Genomic DNA, 13066 nt, shown 5'->3' with positions numbered 1-13066 from the left:
ACCCCTTCATTCTGATATTCCATTTTTACAGTTGTGTTTGGGAGAGACCAGGAGCACTGGGGGAGGGGAAGGGTGTCCAATCATGTCCACCCCCAAGCAGGAGCACCAGCACAGGGAACTAGGCAGGAACATGTAGTTTGGAAGGAGAAAGACTTCCTCTTCAGCAGCCACATGGACTTTGATCAGCTAAAATGGATCATGTAAGCCCATGAACTGTATAAATCCTTATTTTGAAACTACATAATTCAAGAAAATAAAATATGTTTATTAAATGAGAAGGCCTAACTGCAAATTAAATTCCAGAAAGGATACTCCTAATCCTAATGAAAAGTGAGTGACAACAGACGCAATCCCACTTTCTCTTCCACTAGAGCATAATAGCACATTTAATAAAAATAAAAACCCACATCACACACACAGTAATATGTTCAGTCTTAAAATAAAGCTAAACAAGCCAATGACAAATAAGTCAGCTGCTGAGGCAGAAGCACTGCTCAAGAATCTTGCACCTGACTTGGGACATACGTGTCTCAAGAGGATCTAACATATTTGCCTCTAAAACTGTAGGACACTGACTACATAAATTCATTTAAATAAAACATGCACAATCTTTAGAAGTCATCTAAATAACATCAGGAATATTGGTTGTATTTCAAAGCAGTTCTTAAACCTTTCCGCCTGAAAGCTGACTGATAAAACCCAGGAGAGTGAACATAGCTTCTCTTCACTGCTGGGCCAGGCAGATAACCCTATTAACAAAAGGGTGAAAAAAAAAAAAAAGAAAGAAAAGAAAAGAAAAGGAAAAAAAAAAATCAGAACAAGTTCTCCTCCTATGCCATTAGCAGATGACTTTTTACATACATAGAAACAACCCCGAGTAGCAAAGAACTCCAGTAAAATACTGCCATCAGCATTTACAGCTAAAGCTCAAAAATACATGAATGTTCCTTAAAATTACCTAGAGGAAAAAAAACAGTAAGCTCATGCTTCTAAGAAAACAGTTATAAAACACAGACTTCAAAAATTGCAGTCTTTGACAAGAGTTACTATTCAGAAACGGCCTTCTAAGAAGAAAATGAGAATTGTTAAGTTTTAGGCATCCTGTGTAACAAGATGAACTCCTTTTCTTGGCTTAGGTCTTGCACAGTTTTCCTGTGGGAACAGGAAGACACTCACTGATACAGGAGAAAGTTACAAACACTTGAAAATGACTGTGCACTGCATGAGATGAGGGAAAGGCAGATAGGGCACATCTCTATCAGCTCACATTTTATTTTCCTGCTCATTTTACAAAGGTCAGAGTACATTTCAGTGATTAAAATGAACATTTGTACAGACACACCTGTGATTTTATATGGCATAAGAACTCTCTTTTGAAGTAATGTGATTTATTTTTAAAAACTGCACAGATGAACAGCATTAAAGGAATAGGTTGGACTACTGAAACTATTTAAAAATATATATATATTTACCAGCTGAAAGTACAAAGGCATATCAGCTAATATTCACCTTTCTCTTGCAGGCTTTATCTTATCCATAGTTGCCTAGAAAATACTGCAGATACCAGGTTTTTGAAAGACCTAACTCAAATGAAGGGGAAACAAAAACATCATTTCTAAGCATGTCTTGTATGTGAATACGCATACATGCTAATATGCAAGCATTTAAAAAAGCAGGCCTAAGATGTGCTGTTTAGTCTACCCTACGGAAAACAGATACAGCCTGAACACAGGGTTCTTGTTTTACCCAGCAAGTTCCCACACACAGCATGTTATGTTATCACCTAATTTACTGCAAATTCTCTATCTATGGAGAAAGTATCGAATGCTACAGAGTGGACAAGGCTTGGTCTAAACAGCGGTCAAAAATAAGTTTTCCTAGGACTGCTTCACTTTTACATTGCCCTCAAAATGCTTAAGTCAAGAATTTATACTAACAGTGCTGTTGCATATTTTAAATGTAGCTCTGCATCCCATAATTAATATGGATAATATTCATCTAACAAATAGCAAAAAAAGAAAAAGAAAACAAACACAAACACTACTCAGGTGTTTCAGTGTAAACTTTTCTGGGTTTGCCCTTTTCTTTCCTACCACAAGTTAACTTATCCCATCAAAATCAAATAAATAGATATTTATGAAGTATAGATAACCAGAAGTAATTCAAATACAACATACATATCAAACTGTCCTCAAAATTGTTATAAGAGGTCTAAAGCTGGTCAAATTTTACATTCCTATCTATGCAGAACAACAGGCAGCTTCCAGCAGACCCAGTTTCCCTTTTTTCGATAAGGCAGGTGTAGACGGAGAAGCATCCACAGCTTCTTCAAAGTCTCAGCAGTGATTCACAGATCAACTTGGAGACTAATAAAAGTGTTTTGAACTACCGCCACATCTTGGAGGAAAAAAAATAGCATTTTTACAGCTGTGTTTTCAAAGCCTTAAACACAAGGCCGTTTTATGGTAAGACAGGCCTGACTTGCACACTTGCCTCAAGGAGCACTGCCTCCTTTCAGGGCAAGGAGAGCATCGCAGCTTTCATCACGGCAGCGACAGGAGGCAGCGAGCACTCGGGGCCTGGGCTCCACCGCAGCTTTCCCACGAAAGCACACAGCATTTACAGCAGGGCCAACAGAAGCATTTCTCACTTAAAAAGGGAGAAGCCAAGGTCAGAGTCCAAGTGCCTTTGTCTGCCATTAAAAGCAGTATGTCTCAGCACTGTCTTCAGAACCTATGAAATAAGTTCACTGATTGGTTTGAGTTCTTGCACATATTAGTAATGAAGCATCTGAAAGTACTAGGGGATGATGAAACAAGATTATATTCATCACATAGGGAAGCAGCCTCAGGCACGCACACATAGAGAAGGGAATAGTGCTTTAGAGTCCAACTATCCTATTCAGTCACCATTAAGTACAGATACAATATTTATCAGTCTTGCAGATGTTTTAAAAATTTCCTAGTTAAAATATTAGTATTTAAATACTACTAATAAACTATCACATAACTTGTATGTGAACAATAGGTCAGATGAGCTTGAAATAGATTTGTCAGAACGTATTCAAATATAAGTACTTGCAAAATTGTCTGCTAGTCAGCTATGGATATTTAACTTGCAGATAGTAACTCACTCTGCATCTACCTTTTTAAAAATCCTGTATAATTACTATATTCCAAAATGATAAAGCATTAATAAATACTCCTTTTTAGTAAGTTTGAAAAGTTACAATGCACCTTTATACAGGCTGCACTACATAGCTTTTGCTGAACCACAAATCACCGACCTTGACTCTCTTCTTTCTTCACATCAACCACAATTATACAAACAAGAACATAATTCTATTTAACTAAATGCAAGTAAAACACAAAGTCTTTCATGGAATGCACATGTTCATCTTAATAAGGCTTCCTGTAACCCAAACATGCCTCCGAATAACTACCTTCAGTCTAGGATGTGACCTCCCAATATTATATTTGTTCTTAGCATTGTTGCCTGAAGATTACATAGTAAAGCCATGTTAGGTTACATACCAAAAATAACAGTAATAATAAACAAGGAAGTAGAGGAGAAAGAAAGAGTAATTCTGCTCTGGCCAATAACAGCAACGCTAGAAATATTTTGCTGAAGGGTCAATAGCATTGTAATGAGCACGTTGACAAAAAACTATTTTGTCTTTGCACAAAGCAGAACTGTGGCAAATACCATGAAAAAATTGTTCAGTTTCAAACTCATGCATGTGCCACAAGCAGTAGAAGCTTTTTCTTTCATTTAAGAAGCTCAAAACAGAAGTGATCTGGTATTTTAGACAAAATAAAAAAACTATATTGTCAAAAACCTCTATTTTCTACCTCATTCTTGTGCTTACTAAGTGCATTTTACAGCATATTGGTGCTAAAGTTATTTTTAACAAAGTTATTTTGCTGTACATACAAAGATATGATGTAACTGGCAAACTCAGGCAACCACCACCATTTTCCTGTTCTGTTAATGAAAGCAGTCAGATCAGAACAAGAGATGCTACTTCACCATCCTATTGCTGGCAGGGAGATAATTATTAGAAGTTTCACTCCTTACACAGAAGAAGAGTCATCCACTTAATAGAACTCAGCAATATCCACAGGGGAAAAAAGCGCCAGCATAACCTTAAATGAGTTCAACTGTCAATAACTACACTAGTTGTTCAGAGACTAATTTAATAATCACAGCTCAGCATGTAAGGACAACTGCTCAGAAGCCTACCTTTTACAACTCTATTTGCAGTATTTCATTAACTGGTAATAATAAAAACAGTTTCTGCTCAGATCTCTATCAATGAGCAAGTGACTCAGGACAAGTAGTGGCAAAGAAAGGTTGGAAGCAACATTTAAGATACAAGTCACAAAACCTCACTATCAAAGACAAGTCTATTCATGACCTTTATTAAGCTCAATTTCTACCACGAACCCCTTACCATTGCTTGCTTGGGCTACAAGAAGCTACTGTGGTCACTGCCTCTGTGAGGACTAGCTAGGGAACAGGCAGTCAAAACAAAAGTTTTGGTGGCTGTCACAAAACTAAGTCAATCTATATAACAAGCAACCAACAACTATCCTCACCATTCAATCTTCTGAAACACAAGTGTGCTTTAGTTCGAGTTTTTTTTCCCTTTGCAGAGGCCTACCTAAAAGACTTTATCTGAAGGTAGTGTCCTCTCTGATAGTATAGCAGAGAGGTATAGCTAACCAGATTCTTTGCAAGTTTTATTCTGGAATGCATCATTTCCCACAGTTTAAGTAGGTCCACTGTACCATTAACTACAGAAAATTATAAACCATCACAAAACATGAGAAATCTACACTAGCAAGTGTGGGACCTGCACAACATCAGCAAAGACTTTGAAAGTGTCTTCAGCTACCTGTTTACTCTTGCATTTGATGATTCAGAGGATGAAGAAACAAACATTCAATGTACTCTTACAACGATATTACTACTCCATGAAGAATTTGTAGTAATAAAGTCAAAATTTTCATCTGTGCTTAAAGGTGTTCAGATTAAGTGTTTACCCAGGTACTGTCTAAGCTTTCTAGATATGGAATATACATTCCCTTACAGCAAGGTGCTCTGTAAAACCCTCTGAATCTACTGCAGTTTGAAATTTGATTATTCTCCTCTTAAATGTAATATTATAGACTATCACAAGTAATTTGTTTTTACCATGACTATATTAAAGTATTTTCACATGGGCAGACTCTGAAAGGAGAACAAGTTAACTTCAGGCAAATGAAAAGCACAGAAGCATTTGCCTCACGCTTCAGCACACTGAAATTCCTGAACAGGCTCAAATTATTTTCTAAGCACCAGCAGCCAACCAGAGTTCACAAGACTGGATTACTATGCAGAATGTTTTATCTGAAAATGACGTTTTGGAATTGGTAATCATCATTAATTTTTACTTTCTGTTGCTTTTCATGGCTTTCCTCTATCAGGAAGGCAGGCAATAAAGCCATTCCCAGAAGACAATCATCAGAAAACAGAGACCATATAATCACTACCTAAAGCAGGAGGAAAGATTTTCAGCAGCAAGATGAAGGATGAAGTTCCTCTCCACCCTCCAGAAATTAGCACTGGGTGGGGACAGGGCAGAGAGATGAAGTTTCCTAAACAGGGAACTCTTTCTACAGCAGTTTCCAGTAGGATCCAAAGAGCATGCACCGGCAGGGCTCCTGCCCACTTCCTTTCCCACCCCAGCAGTAAGGAACAGGGGCCAAAACTCACCCAGGCATCCCCCCTCAGCCTCACTATTATTAACACCCTCCCACTGGATAACTTCCCCCCCACACACACACACACTCAATGCAGAAGGTTACAACTTGGTGTTTTATTAGCTGGTGGAGTGATCCTGTAACTGAAATATGTAATAAATAGAAGAACTGAAATACCTTATGGGCACAATATATTTAAACAAACTCTCAGCCCATCGGCAGCTCCTCCTACTTGTCTTACCAGAAGAAACATCGCTCCTTTTTCATAGGCAAAATGTGCCAGCAAGAGCCTTTTCACATCAATTTCTTCTCATAAAGTTATGATGATGCCTAATCTTACAATGTTTTTAAAGGATCACGATGAAAGCAGCTTCCCTTCATGCAGTTTAGAGTAACTTCAGTTTTTAAAAATGCAGAGATTGACCAAAACTTCTCTGAATGGAAGAGTTGCTGCACCTTCACCTATGGAAGTTAAAAATATCCATATACATTCAAAACAATGTGAATTACTGAATATGGATGCTGTACCATTTCTAAAGCATTTGTTGACATTTAGGTGCAATTATTGCAGGCTTGCTTTGAAATAGCTAGCAGTTTTGAAGTATAGGAGAACTAATGAATAATGTAAGTCAATGCCAGCCTACACACTACACATTATCATAACAGACTTCTGAATCACTTCTCTGCACTGTGAAATATTGAATGCGGTAACACACTTCCACACAGAGCTGTCATTTCGTCAAATGATTTCAGTCAGCAGTTTACAAGCCTGTACATCTGCATCTTTCAAGTGAACTATTTTCAAGTAATACTTTCAGATTTAAAACAAATACATAAGACTTAAAATATCTAGTTTATTATAAAAGAATAATAAAGTTCAGCATATCACATTCACGCGGTCTTTCCTGCTATTCCATCTAGCCAGCAAGAGTTCACTAAGTCAGTGAGGGAAAACAGCAACAAGCTGAAGAGCACAACTGCCACAGTGGGGCTTCCAGGAAGGCATTTACCAAATCATCACAATTAGAGATGATTTACCCCGAAGAACTTCTGAAAATAAGTTTATTCAGTTATAATAAAGACGTCTCTCATCAAAAGTCATCTGAAGAGATGAATTTAGTAATAATAACTATTTAAAACAAATTAATGCCGATCTAAATTTTGGAAGCCATAAAGAGTAAGACACTGAAAAGTACAAAATCGGGAAAATACCCAATTTCCACATTGAAGGGGGGGGGGGGAAGCGCTCCAGGTTTTGCTGCATCCAGACAGAAATTACCAACGTGGAAAAAAAATAAATTTAAAAATCCGACGCTACCGACAGCGCCGGGCAGAGCTCAGCACCGGCCCCCGCGGAGGCGGGCGAAGGTGCGAACCAGAACGCCAAACCGGGCGCAGAGGCTGCGCGATGCCCGCCCGAGCCCCGCCGCCGCCGCCGCCGCCGCCCCCGGGACCCACCGCGCTGCCGCCGATCACCGCCTCGTGCTTCTTCAGGCGCGACTTGAGGCTCTTCATGGCGGGTCCCGGGCGCGGCCGGGAGCGGGACGCGCGCACCCCCCGCCGCCGCCGCCGCCGCCACGGCCGGGCCGGGCCGGGCCCCCCCCGCCGCGGCACCCTTACCTCCGCCCGGCCCCGCCCCCGCCCGCCGCAGCCAATCGCCGCCCGCGCGCTCGGGCGCGACGGCCAATCACCGCGCTGTGCGGGGGAGGGACTTCCTCGTTTTAAAGTCTACCTGGTTGGGGGGGGGGAATTAGTCGCTTTGGGGCGGGGCCTTGGCGGAGCCCCGCCCACCTGGTGACGGCCGCACCTGCGTGTGCCGCCCGCCCGGCAGGGGGCGCTGCCGGGGCAGAGGGCAAAGGGCAGGGGGCAGAGGGCGACGGCCCGCGAAGGGCGGCGCCATGGCAACACCCCCCCTTTTCCAGACTCCCCGGGGCAGGCCCGGCGCCCCGAGGGGCTTTTCCACAGCTACCCCCAAGCAAACGGCCCTGGGGGCAGGGGAAAACCTGCCCTGGCACATGCCTGCGCCCTGGGAGCCTGCGGCAGCGGGCTGCCGCCTCCCTGAGAGGCCTTGCTCAGGGCGGCCCCTGGGAGCGGGCGGCCGGAGGGGTGGCAGAACTCCCAGCCCTGGTGCCAGGTCCGTACACACCTGCCAGGGGCGGAAAATGCAACCCAACTGCTGCCCTCGCCATCCTCCTCAGCAGGAGGATGCGCTTCCTTGCGAGGGCTCTGTCAAGCTGAGAGGAGGCAGCCTTTAAAGATATGTAGTTGACTCCCTTCTTCCGCGCAAGGAATGTCTGAGGGTGGCAGTTTGCTTGTTTATGTCACAGCTGTGTTCAGCCTGAAGGCTGTTTAACGGCTCCTTTTCATCACATCACTCGCAGTCCAGTAGCACACAATGGTGCAGCACCAGGAAGTTTAAGGTCACACGGTTATGGAGAGTATTTAATTACAACACAAGGATTGGGCTTAAACTCCGTAAAACCTTGCTTATTACAGCTAGATCAGAACTATTTAATTGGTATACATCTCCCTCTTTAACATAAGTGGAGTCAAAGGTAAACATCACTGCCCTTTAATCACTTTGGGCAAACCATAATTCGAACATTTGGCTTTCCTTATAGGGGGCCTGTTCAGAGGAAAAGATACTAAGTATCTTTATGCATATACTGGAAAAACTCAAAGATAGGAATAACTTCAGACTATCAAAGGTCCTCTCTTATGCATATCAGTGTCAGTAGAAAGTATCTGCTCTTAAATGGAAGTCCTTCCCAGACAATTCTAGACCCTGAGACAAACCAAGTCTAATAAGGGTTTAAATTTCTCAGAGAAAAGATGTTCAGGCTTTGAACTCCATTTAATGCTTTCGGAGTTTCCCTCCTGTTTAGTAGAGAGCTGATCTTTGAGGCAACCTCTCCTCTTTCTTTCAGGAACTTTTTCCTCCTACCGACACTGCCAGCCACACGTTTTCAAGACGATGAGACAAACTTCAAGACCAGCTTTTCCTCAGAGCAGACATCACCACCTGCTGACACCTCTCTGTCATTCAGCCAGCAGCACCACTCCTGCTCTCAAAGGCCTGTGAGTCTCCTTCGAGCGCTGGCTGCCACCAATTCAGCCTGGTATTGCCAGCATGTCAGTGCTGGCACAGTTAATCTGACTCTGCTTGGCACAAGTCGACATGACATGATGGATAAAATGACAACTGCAGCTAGAAACAGATGGGATCAGGATTCCCTTGTTGTTTTCTGTCTATAGCAATAGGAGCAATAGTTTCCTTTAGCTAGCTAGGTACAGAATTGAAACAGCAAATTCCTAGAGCGCACCCAGGCCACAGCACCTCAGAGGGGTGCTTGCATAAGGACACGCACAAACACGAGTGTGCGGTGTTCATGTCCACTCATGAACCCATGCTTCTAGAGCACAAGGCTAAGTCCCAGCATCAGCACCAGTCTGACCTGGGGCAGAAAGACTGTTTTGAGTTGTTCAGACTAGAACCATTGTCTGCCAAGATGTCGCCCAAAAAAAAAAAAAAAAATGTTCATTAAAATAAGTTTTTATTCCCAAAAGTTCCAATTCTAAAAAATAGTTACTAACTGATTTTCAGGACCAAGTTAACAGAGCTATAGCTTTCTCCTCCTTCTACCAACTTTATGCTGTTTAAAGAAATCTCCTTCTGATTCCCTTGAGTACAAGGGAAGGCAGAACTTAAAAACATAATCCCTTGCTATCGTTTCAGTCTGGGAAGAGCAACTCCAAGAGCCTAACCAATCCCGGAGCAATTCCCTGCTGCCAGGCAATCACACACGTACACGTGTGCGCACCAATCAGCTGCATCTCTGCTCTTTCGAGGGCTCTGCAGCCGCTGCATCACAAGGATGGCATCTGCCTTGTTGTGAGCAAGCTTCCTCCTGCCAGGCTCAACAGAGGGTGAAGTTTGTCCCAGATAATCATGCCATGTTTCTCACTAGCCAGCTCTGCACCAGGCAAAGCAATGCCCTTGTGCCCCTTGCAATAGCTTCCCTGCACTATTAATTCAACCCACAGTGTCTGACGCCTCTCAGGCTAGTATGACTTGGAGAAGGGAGTGATTCCTCCACACAAACAGGTCATGATCATTGGCACAGTCAGATTAGAGATGTGACTAGAGCAGCAAGACATAGTGAAGTTAGCACTGAGCCAGATCAGCCTGAACAGAGCCTTCTACTTTTCTTTGCTCCTGATGAATCAGAAAGCTCCCTATCTGAACACCATCTTTCATCTCTGGCATTGTGTGTGTCAGCAATAGAACAAGATGTTTCATGTTATATTGCTAGGGACTGACTTGTACATTTGACCTGCATCCAGGCTGTAACATTTCAGGAGGGAACCCAGCTAATCTTGCTGTCTCCCTAGCACGTACTGCAGCCCTTACCTTTGAGGCATCAATCCAAGCAGGGACCGAACAGTGCGCTCTGCACAGAACTCTATGTTCTGGCCTTTTGTCTGGCTATTGTGCCAAAACTCTTCCTTGACTGCAGGGTGCATCTGCTACAGTTTCTTTCTTTGGGCTTCTCACTTTGCCCCTCAGAATAATCCAGACTGTTGCTGCTAAGTATATTGGCGTGTAGTTCCCAATACATCATCAATCATCTTCATGGGCCATCTGCCTATTAGCTAGATATACCTTCACTTGTTCTGCAGTACATTCTCAACATCACTCTATTACCAAGTCTTGGCTTCTGTTGCCTCATTTGCCACTTCTCTGGTCAGACCTACTCCCAACTGTCTCGTAAGTGAGGAAGGTTCCAGCTAATCTACTTTAGATCATATTTGCTGAGGTATAAACAGCTGAGCACAACCTGACAGTGGTTAGATAAGGTCGGCTCACTACTGACAAATGCAAACCAAATGGGAGTTTGCAACTCCTGCTGAATATTTGTTCCACTGCCTCCCCTATTCCATTTCACTTGTTTCTCTGACTTTATCCTTCAAACTGCAGGTTTCTTTGGAACCATCACTGACATTCACTTTACGTCTACATGTACAGTGACAGTTTGGTAGGTGCCCATTAGAGGCCCCTGCAGTGTAAAGCATCAGTAGTATCATATGCAGGGTAGCCTTTGTCCACACTACTTGCTGCTATGGGTGGTCAGTCATGGGTATTGTCAAACTACTGCTGAGCACAGCAGGACTGCACACGCTAATACATGTTCAGTGCCATTTCAGTAACCATGCCTAAAATCTGATCGAAGCAAGCAGCTTATGTAACTCAAACTATCACACTCTGTTTCTGCACAAATGTTTCATTTTTGTGACAATCTTCACTTATTTCAGCACAAAGGGTATATTTATTCCAGCAATACTTGTATGATAAGTACTGAGTTAATGGAACACAGAATTTGCTGGCCTGTCCTCTAACAGGCCTGAGATCTAATTAATCTCTGGCAAGTACATCTGAAATAGAAGCAGTGTTGGCTTACACATCTAGCAGTCAAGACAAACTAATTGGAGCCAAGTTGTGCAGTGAGATAGGAGGAAGAAATAGCTTCACCATTATGTTTGTTTGGTGGGGTTTTTTTGTTTGTTTTCTTGTTTTGTTTTGCAGAGAGTTACAGTGCCAAGGTCTGAGGTTTCTACACTATTAGAAGAGCAATGTTTATGGAATTCTCTCCACCCTCATTCAGAATTTAGGGAGAAATATTTGAATCAAAGAGTCAAACTACCACAAGGCTAGTTTCTAAGTCTATGAGCAGGAAAGACAATTGAGCAGCAGTTTTCCCTATGGACTATGATTCCTTGTCTCCCACCTACACTTGATGACATCTTCCCTGTAGCCACATAAGGAAGCCTACTGGGGAGTACTATAGACAAATCACTGCATGGCAACATTTTTCTTCAAAAAGATTCTTTAAAAGTTTTGGTTCGCAAATACTTTGTAAGATGGAAAAACAGATCAGTCTCAACGTATTACACTTCTTCAAGCACTTAGTTTATCAATCAATTTGTTATAAGGACATAAAAATTAAATCCTAACAAGACTGAAGGGAAAAACCTTCCTCTGTATTTGGGTCATTGAATTACCCAGCCACTTCCTGCATTGCTTTCTGCCTTAATCATCTGGATAAATTAACCTCCATGCCTGGCACATCATGCAAGGAGGAGGATATAATTTTATCTCTCTTTGCTCTTGAGCCCACGAAGAGTTACAGATACTACAGCACACTGATGCCTGGTTCTGGTAGCACTCCTTACATCCTGTCTTGTACCCACACTCGCAGCTAGGACACAGTGTACCAATGGAGGCACTCTTTGTCTGGTGCCTTTCTGAGCTGGGACTAGTGCCCATGCCAGCCTCCTCTTGAGAGCAGCCTGCAGAGATGACTACACGTAAGCAAAGCCTGCAAGCAGTCGCCAGTTCACCAAACACATCCTGGAGCCTGGGAGAGGCCTCCCTGCTCTGCCTGCTGCGTGACACCTGCCTTCCTATACGTCTGCTTCTCCTCCCAGAAGTGCCGGTAAGGTGTGCACAAACCCAACTGCATGTCGCTCTGCCACTGTGCTCGGGACAGGGAGGAGGCACAAATAAATATAAGCAAACACTAGGAAATATTTTACAACACAGAGCCAAACCAATTCAGAGCACTTAAAGAGTGTCCAAGCTTTTATCTTGCTCCTTTTACCCCCATTCTGTTCTGGGTTCCAAGAAAGAGGATAAGGGAGAAAACATGTTTGGACGGAAATCTCTATACAGCCAGTGTTTACATGCTGTGCTTCTGAAGCAGTCTGGCACGATGCCAAGCTTATGAGAAACAAAGCATGTGCCAGCCTCTCGAGAGCTGAATTTGACAAAAGCTCAGCTGCCAACTTGGCTGCTCCTGCTTATTACTACTGACTATTTCAGAACAGTGCCTGGCAGTCACAGGAAACACGGAGCCCTGTGCACGAAGCACAGCACCCAGACTGAGCGCAAGACCATGCTTGTCTTAAAGAACGCCTTACATGTTACCAAAAAGCCAGCAATGAAAATGGAAATGGAGATGGGATATGCCTTTTCAAAGCTGCATGTCAGGTCAGAAGTGGGTGTAGAAACTAGGGCTGCTGCCTACCTCTTAAGAGCGCCAACAGAACAAGCTGTCCTAACAATTCATTACTGATTAAAACACACCCCAAAAGAAGGTAACACCCCAAAGGAAGAGAACCTATTTTGGCAGTGAAAGTGGGTGAAGCTCAGGCTGTGAAAGAAGATCAAGACAAAACAACTCATTATTTTTTCCCCGCTTCCACATGTGCAGAAAAGTGGCTAATTTAATTTTCATGGTTGCATGGGATTCTAGTTCCAATTG

The 13066-nt window shown here is 42.9% G+C and overlaps 1 protein-coding gene across 2 annotated transcripts in view; it reads right to left on the bottom strand.

Moving 5' to 3' along the window:
* The window catches only part of UACA (uveal autoantigen with coiled-coil domains and ankyrin repeats), a 128528-nt gene extending 121216 nt beyond the window's left edge, over window positions 1-7312 (bottom strand). For both annotated transcript variants that reach the window (XM_062583833.1, XM_062583832.1), the window contains exon 1: window positions 7203-7312. In XM_062583833.1, coding sequence (XP_062439817.1) covers window positions 7203-7259 — 57 coding nt within the window. In that variant the 5' untranslated portion in view covers window positions 7260-7312. The remainder of the gene's footprint in view (window positions 1-7202) is intronic.
* Window positions 7313-13066: the final 5754 nt, after the last annotated feature.

This window comes from Rhea pennata, chromosome 10 (assembly GCF_028389875.1).
Source record: "Rhea pennata isolate bPtePen1 chromosome 10, bPtePen1.pri, whole genome shotgun sequence".
Lineage (NCBI taxonomy): Eukaryota > Metazoa > Chordata > Aves > Rheiformes > Rheidae > Rhea > Rhea pennata.
Note: the sequence above shows the minus strand (reverse complement) of the source record. Positions and strands in the feature narration are given on the sequence as shown.